The sequence below is a fragment of the Eschscholzia californica genome, unplaced genomic scaffold, assembly GCF_041429995.1.
Source record: "Eschscholzia californica isolate CP2 unplaced genomic scaffold, dmEscCali1.0.p SCAF_3, whole genome shotgun sequence".
Taxonomy (NCBI): Eukaryota; Viridiplantae; Streptophyta; class Magnoliopsida; order Ranunculales; family Papaveraceae; genus Eschscholzia; species Eschscholzia californica.
In genome coordinates, this window is record NW_028238420.1 from 61,578,638 (window position 1) to 61,586,644 (window position 8,007).

Consider the following 8,007-nt stretch of genomic DNA (forward strand, 5'->3'; position numbering starts at 1 on the left):
TTGCTGTTTCACACTAGGAAATGGTTCCAAAAGAAAAAAGCAGCTGTAAAACCGTGAGAACTTAGTTATTGTATTTGTCTTTTCTTTAATTTTCAGCTAGAGTAATCGTATTTGTAATATATAAACAATATATAGAAGTAGTCTTTATATAAGGCGAAGTATTGTCATTTTGGCACCGACTACTTTAAATCTTGCACGGTTTTATCAGTAAAATTTTGGATCAGTATGTAATGACAATTCCATGTCTTTTCATATATGTCAAGTCTAATAAAAAAAACATCTACAAAAAATAAGGTCCCAATCACAATCATTTTGGTACCCACCTTCACGAGGGTTGTTGTTTTTTTTTTCTTTTTGAATATGCATTAGAGGTGAGAACTAAATAAAATGACTACATCATTCTCCTGCCCAGCAATAAAAGATTAGAACCTAGATGTACATTGGTTTTTTGCATTTTTCTTTAATAGCTCGGAGTCTTTTTTGGTAGTTTCAACAAAAAGATAAGTCTTTTTTGGTATATTATAAGTGACTTTAATGTAATTCTTAAGAGGAGGACATTTGTCCTTGTAAAATAAAGTTGCTGTCATAAAATAAAATTTGAAAGCCAAAACTAATAATTTAAATTGTTTAGATGGGAATTGTGGCTTGTTATTACTGGTTCAAATTTTAGTATCAACAATAACATTTTTTAAGTGATACTAAGATATCTTCATAAAAAAAAAAAAGTGATACTAAGATACCCATATATAAACAAATACCCTTATGATTGTGAAGTGTTATTTTTAAATTAAGTCATTTTGATTGGATAAAAAGAGAAGGACAAACTTATTTGAGTAGAATATGAATTAAGTGTTATTTTTAAATTAAGTCATTTTGATTGAATCAGATTCTAAGCACATTTTGCAACAAAGAAAAAGAAAGTGATTCAAGGACATTGATATATCATGAATTTTGGAAGTAGAATATGAATTAAATGAGTTACTGCTTTAGAGAAATATAAATATTTTTGCTGGTACAAAATTTTAAGTGAAAATATATAGGTTTCTCTCAAGCCTCCCACGACCGCCTCTTCATAGACATAAGAGTCATCGGGAAACTCTTAAACCCCTCAGAGAAGGTTTCGTCCAAAACCCTTCTCCTTCGTATGGGATGATGAGAGTTCTGACAAAGAGAACTCCTCCTTTCACAGCCATACACAGACATCATCCCATCATTGGAAAACTTCAAAATAACACAAAAAAAAAAAAACACATCACAAAAGTGTAGTTAAACCACTCTAATACTCTATACTGTAATTTTTGTTTTCTTTGTCTCGACTACCTTCACTCAGGAGCCAAAAAATACAGTTCTCTTTGTCAAAATTATTAAAAACCACTGCAATTTCACAGAGCTCCAAAATTGTTTATTCTCTCTTTCCCTTGATGCATGAAAGAAGTACATAAAAATTACAATTTCTCTTCCTCCCCTTCACTTGTTTTTCTAGAATTCTTAGCCTTTACTTGTTTTTCTAGTGTTTGTATTTGTTGGCTGAGAACCGAAGCTGATGATATTTTCTGATCAGAAATTTTCGATGGTGTGGAAAGTAATGAAGAAGAAGATTCTTCCGATCGTGGGTCGGCCGGTCCAGAGGAGGAAAACAAAGATGATGCGTCGGCGACGACTTTAGGTTCCTTGGGTATTTCGGGAATGTTCAAAAACTTCTTCACATCTGGGCGTTTAATTACTGTACACAAATGAAATTATGGTTAGATGAGTTACTGAAATAAAAGAGACATACAAGTAACTTAGGTTAAAATACACGTACATTTTTTGGTGATATTCTTTATGAGTTTGTTATGAAAATTTAGAGTAAAATGACTCACCTAGGCCATAAACGAGCGAGAACAAGTTGGAAGTAATCCAATAACAAAATATTCCCTGCAAACATGAATACATAACAATAAAGTTTTGGTTAGGTACGGTAGAAAGATTTTGAACTGGAAAGTTACCCATTCAAACAAGTCGCACAAGTAAGATAAAAACAAATATTCTAAAATCTAACTCGAGTCAATTCAGATCTTGAATCAGATTTCAAAACTGAATTTGAAAAAAGAAAGACACAAATACCACCTAAGATGGTGTTTTTTCCCCCTCTAAATTATGACTTGTCTGAATCTGTATTGTCTTACTCCAATGAACCAAAAATCAACCCAAAATAGTCAGTTAGACGACTCGGATAAAAAAATAAATAAAGTGAAAACTGACTAAAGTTAATTCGGAGTTCAAGTCAGATTTCAGATCTGACTTGGAAAAAACAACACTACCTAAGAAAATAAAGATTAACGTGTGAATCTTCACCCATTGAAATAGAAGAAAAGAACTACATGGAACTAAAACTCTACCCTTTTTCCACCAGTAAATTAAATTAACGGACAAGTGAGATGACTAACAATGTCCCAAACCAAAAACTTGAGAAACTATTGTCATCCTCCATTAAAATTGTTGGGTTCCGACTTCCGAGGTGTCAAAATAAGATTTTCCTTTACACAGGTCAGAAGTTATACAAATCGCTACCTTTGGGAAACCCATTGTCAAAGGAACTGTGAGAACAGCGACACCCCTAAATACGTTTTTCATTTTGCTAGCAATAGGATTGCCTTCCAGACCTTCCTGCATGTTGCACTAGAAACACAAAAGAAAAATAAGTTGGTCGTATTCTAAAACAAAATCATGAAAATACGTCAGGAAGTAACATAACATACACAGATAGACGTAATTTAAGTACAAAAAATGGCATGTGAAAGTTTAAGATTTTTCAGTATAACAGGTATAAGAAACTGACGAAATAATCTAGTTTCAGGACTACAACGAATCAAAAAGACACGTGAAGCTATGGGTCAATGAAATCAATATGTACCGACTCACACAGTTCGCATAATTTATGTACGACTAACGACTCTAGAGGTTTTCTTCAAGAATGTCATGATAAATCTTACAGTAAAAACAAGAGTTGCATACCTCGACTGTCAACAAGAAGCTCATTGCTGTTAGAACGGGCAAGATGTACAAACTATCTGGAGTAGTGAGATCGGTGAACCATAAGGCACCACCCTCTTTAAAAGATGGAACTTTCTCTACCATGTTTGTAATCTACAAATAAAAGGAAGTAAATTTTAACATGAAAGGTTTAGAGGAATGGAGAGAAACAACCAGATGATAGAGAGAGAAGCCGAGATGTAAAGATATCTTACAGCCAAGTAAAAACTGATGAAAACGGGACCTTGGATAAGCATTCCCCTCAACGGTGTAAATGGGCTGACACCATATCTGGAATAATATGTCATAACAAATTAACAATGAATTGGAAGCTAAGGATACGAAAGACCCATGGCTTTAAGTGTTATAGCAATAACTACAGAATTCTCGGATGATAGATCTCGTGTGTTAAATCAAGAAAGACCGACAACAAGGATAAGAAAAACTTATGCAATCCCTGTCAATATGTTTTGCTGGTTTAACATGGAAAAGATTATATCCTTCTCAATTTACTGTAACAATGAATTTTCATTGGTAATACGGAGAAGCTGCTTACTCTTTGAATAACGCCTGCATTCGCCTCTGACCTTCAGCCATAGCCTTAGCATCCATTGTCTGTACAAGATTTTTTTTACTATATTTGGTTATTATAGGAGAGGCAACCTAGGCACAAGATTAAGGTTGTCCACTGAAAGTATGCTAATAAAATCCTGCCAGACTCGGAGCAGACGCAAGTATCAAAACCACATTCCAGTCCAGGCAAGCAAGGACTTCGCTGTTGTGGTCTGAATTGGCATAGGAAGTCTTCTTCATAAACTAACATATATGTGATTCACAACTTTAAAAGTCTATCTTCACCGTGGCATAGGCACAGGGAAAAAAAATAAAAAGAAAGGTACAGAGTACATACTGTGCTGTGTAATTCTTCTTTAATCTGCTCCAAGCGTGGCCTCATCAACTGCATTGAGTAACAATAAATTACTAGAACTGGTTTACCACCATTCAATGCTGAACTTCCGTGGGACAGTCTAAAGAAGGAATGCACAATTAGGTCATTTTTAATGGAACACGTGCTCTAAAAATCTGATTGAGGTCCATGTTGTTGAGAACCAAAGCTTGGCTTGTCAAAATGACTTGCAAGGAGACGGGCCACAAGAACAGAAGTCATTTGTTTCCCGTGATCACTCATGGAAAACACAACTCCTCCCACCAGAAAGACAAAATTGAAGACAATAAATGACACAGAACTCAAATACTCATTGATGATTACAACCCTGAAAGATTTAAAGTTGCAACAATAATATCAGGAGATTGCAGTTTTAGTGTACGAGATGCTGTCCACAATACACTATAGTGTCTAATAATCAGTAGGTTGTATGTGATATATAACCCGACTTATGGAAGATGCTAATCACGGATAGTAATATGCTCTGGCCCATGGGCCTATATACTTGATAGTATAAAAGTTCCAATGATGATCAATTGGAAATTTTGTACATGAAAATAGCAAGAAGAACGAAGCGAGTCAATTAACATGAGGGAAGATGAAAAACCCACTTACAGTAAGTTTTGTAGTTGCTTTGAGTTGATTTACTAGCAGAGGAACTGTGGCTCCACGAATCATAATAGAGGTTAGAGCTATGGCAAGCCACCTGGAACGAAAATAAATAACAAGTGAAAATTAGAAGGTACTATATTGTCAAGCATGAGTAGGTATCTTATAAGTGACAGACCCTTCGGATTTCCTGTAATATGTATTCTAAATTCACTTGAGAACACATAATATTAAATCATCCTGCTGGATTTAGGTTGGAGAAGATTATATAACTTTATTTCGTCTAAACGGGGTTTCAGAGTTTGAATTTCGAGTTCTTCATTTTTTTCACTATCTCTAATATAGACCTCTTCTTAGAGTGTTGGTATAAAAATAGCGAACTCTACTTTTCTGAGTACTTGTAAGAGAAAAGAAACAAAAAAGGTGGGCAGGCAATTCAGCTAAAGCAGGTCAACAATGGTTACTATCCAGGATCATTTAAGTTATGTTAGAAAGCACAAGCAGGAGTAGCTGCTGCTAGATTTTGGAACACGTAGTGACAAGAGAAAGATATGTGGTAGAAGCTTCGGCAACTAAGGTCGGTCTCTTTCACCATATATACCCTAACTCGTAATACTAAAAGATAAGACAATTTAGTTTAGTTTTTAATGAAAACTAAAGTTACACCAAAACCCCAAAAATCCTTTTTATTTTGAAAACTTTAAGGAATAGCCTTAAGAATCTTTTCTTATTTGAATTTCACTGAGGTTCCAAAAACAGTTCTTTTTTCTTCCTCGGATAAAAAAAGTAGAGAGTTCCATCTTCTTTTCAAATAACCAGTATAAATTAGTTCACGACTCTTAATTGTTTTATTCAAAGAAGACCAAATCATGGATCTTCTAAGCTTCTATATAAACAAAAAGGTATAAAAGATGAAGCCATATAACAAAGAAAGGCCCTTTACCAAGGAATGCCAGGTGGTAAATGATGAACACCGTCAATCAAGTACTGCAAAGCTGCAACAGGTAAATAAGAATCGGCAGCGGCAATAGCCACTTCGCTAACAACAGGACTCTGGGATACGGATGCCGCAATTTGGATGCTACTATCCTGTAGAATTTCAGCAGCATCGCTCAAGTATTCAATCTTCTCTGTAGCTTCTCCTATTGCACTCGAGGAGTATCTGTGGGACATGGACCCAAATGCCAAAGGTGGGGAAAGGGGTAGAGAACTTCTTTCTTGAAATAAATAACTAAGTCTTGCAGCACCACGGTTAAAATTGCTGCTATGATATCCTCGTTGCAGTAAATTACTAGATGCAGGTCGAAACATATCCGAACCAGAAGTTTGGGTTTTTTTATCATCGTCATTGTGAGCGATGTAGCTGAATGATGGATGAAACCGTTCTTTCAGAAGACCGACTCTGGTGATAAGGCTACGCCTATAAGCCATCTATAAGGAAACAGATTCTCCGTCAATAAGTAAGACATAACTAAGGAACACCATATATCTATTGACAACAAAAACAAAGTCACAACCTAATAAATCGATCAATAGAGTGATTAAGATAAGTATAAATCCAATAACAAAGGTCGAACGAATCCAGAGTGAAGCGCGTCCATCCATAATCTCTTCTAAAATGTCTACGTCTTCTCTATATTTGGGTATCAAATTCCTAAACTGTTATTAAGGGTCTAAGAAAGAAAAGGTTATTGAGACCAATATCGTAGTGAATCACACTCATAATCTATATATCTAGCAGTTTCCGATAGTACCTGCCCGTCGGTCAGAGATATCCAAAACTAAATCACTCATATCTCAGTTTCAGCACTTGAATTGAAGTTAAATAGCACAAGACTATATAAACCCATTTTGATTTGCTATACCAAAAAAAACATCCACCAAATCAATCTAAGAACCAAAAAAGTAGAGATTTTTACACATATAAGGAGGGAAAATAGGTCTTACTAAATCAAACTTAACTTCAAATCTTCAATTTGAAAAGGAAAATTTCGTTTCTTAACAAGTGAAAATTTAACAAGAGCAATTTTAAACAAGTGGGTTGTATTTAGAAAAGATTAATATGCATAGATTAATAAATTAAATGAATACCTATTATCACTAATAAGCACGGCTGAGAGAGAAACTACATAAGAGATCTGGCAATGAGAAACTAGAGAGAGAGAGAGATCATGTTGAAAGAGATAACCTTTTGTTTGGGGTGCTACCCTTTTTCTTCTTCTTCTTCTTCTTCCTCTAGAGAGAGAGAGAGAGACTCTTCTGCTTCAATTGAGTGAGAAGTTTTCTCACAGAAGATGAAGGAAGCGGTAACTGAGAGAAACTCTAGTGTTTTTCCGGGGAAGTGTTTTGAAGTTGTTTATTCGTGGGGAGACCCTTGGGATTTTCTATATTACAGATCAATCCTTTGTTTTCTATTTATTAGGTGTAGACTTCTAAAATGAACGGGCTTGTCCGTTGAGTGGCTTTCATGTGAACAACACATGTGATAACCTAGATTTTCTTTGATATTTTTTAATTAAATTAACAGGGAATTGTATAAAAACTTGACTCTTGTGTGTTAGGTATGTACTATGTTATTTTCGATTAATGTTAACCTCAAAGATAGACTATTATCCCCTCATTGTTTTGGCTTCTATAATGTAAAATAGTAAATAGCATGTTGATGATAGCCCAACAAGAATATTTGTGTTAAAAGAATATCATGATCAGTTAAGGTTAACCTCAAACAATGTTTGTCGTCACTGTTTAGTGCCTTTTAAACAATAATTATGTTTAACAAGTCCAAAGTATACGTAGTAATTATGTTTAGTGCCTTTTAAACAATAATTATGTTTAACAAGTCCAAAATATACGAAAGTTTTGTCGAAAAATGACCTAAATTGGAAGAACAATTGAAACTTCAATTTTTTTTCTAGGGATAGAAAAAAATGGTGATGGGATGCCTCAAGAAAACATGCCCTAATAGGGGTGGAGCCTAGGGGTGGCAATTTGGTCTGAACCGGTGGGTTTTTTCCCGAACCCGCCCCTAATGGAACGGGTTTTACCGCCCCGTTTATTAAATGGGACGGTAATGGTATGAAGATAAAACCATTTACCGGGTTCGGGGCGGGTTTGGGATTAGGTAGTAAAACCCGCCCCGCCCCGATTATATATGTTATGTATTATATATACAATAGGTTTCTAAAACTTTTTATCTTATATCATCAATTTAACTATTTTATATTTTATATTTTATATTATGTAATAAGTTGTAGTGTTTATAGTTGATAAAACCAAAATGTTATAAAATTTTGGTCATAATATTTATATTATTTTGATTAATCTAACTTATTTGAAATAAAAATATGAAATTTATATTTAAATCCGACCCGCCCCGCACCGTTTCATGTTAAACGGGGCGGGGCGGGTCGGTAATGGTTAAGTAATTTCTAATCGGA

The 8,007-nt window shown here is 34.7% G+C and overlaps 1 protein-coding gene across 1 annotated transcript; it reads right to left on the reverse strand.

The window, feature by feature from the left end:
• Window positions 1-1,263: 1,263 nt before the first annotated feature.
• On the reverse strand, window positions 1,264-7,026 carry LOC147552866 (mitochondrial inner membrane protein OXA1-like). The gene is made up of 10 exons (XM_086670924.1): window positions 6,759-7,026; window positions 5,514-6,001; window positions 4,577-4,667; window positions 3,926-3,973; window positions 3,572-3,630; window positions 3,231-3,306; window positions 2,998-3,129; window positions 2,554-2,661; window positions 1,863-1,917; window positions 1,264-1,723 (listed from the first exon to the last, which is right to left on the reverse strand). The coding sequence occupies exons 2-10, from the start codon at window positions 5,999-6,001 to the stop codon at window positions 1,446-1,448; spliced, it is 1,335 nt and encodes a 444-aa protein (XP_086527050.1). The 5' UTR covers window positions 6,759-7,026; the 3' UTR covers window positions 1,264-1,445.
• Window positions 7,027-8,007: the final 981 nt, after the last annotated feature.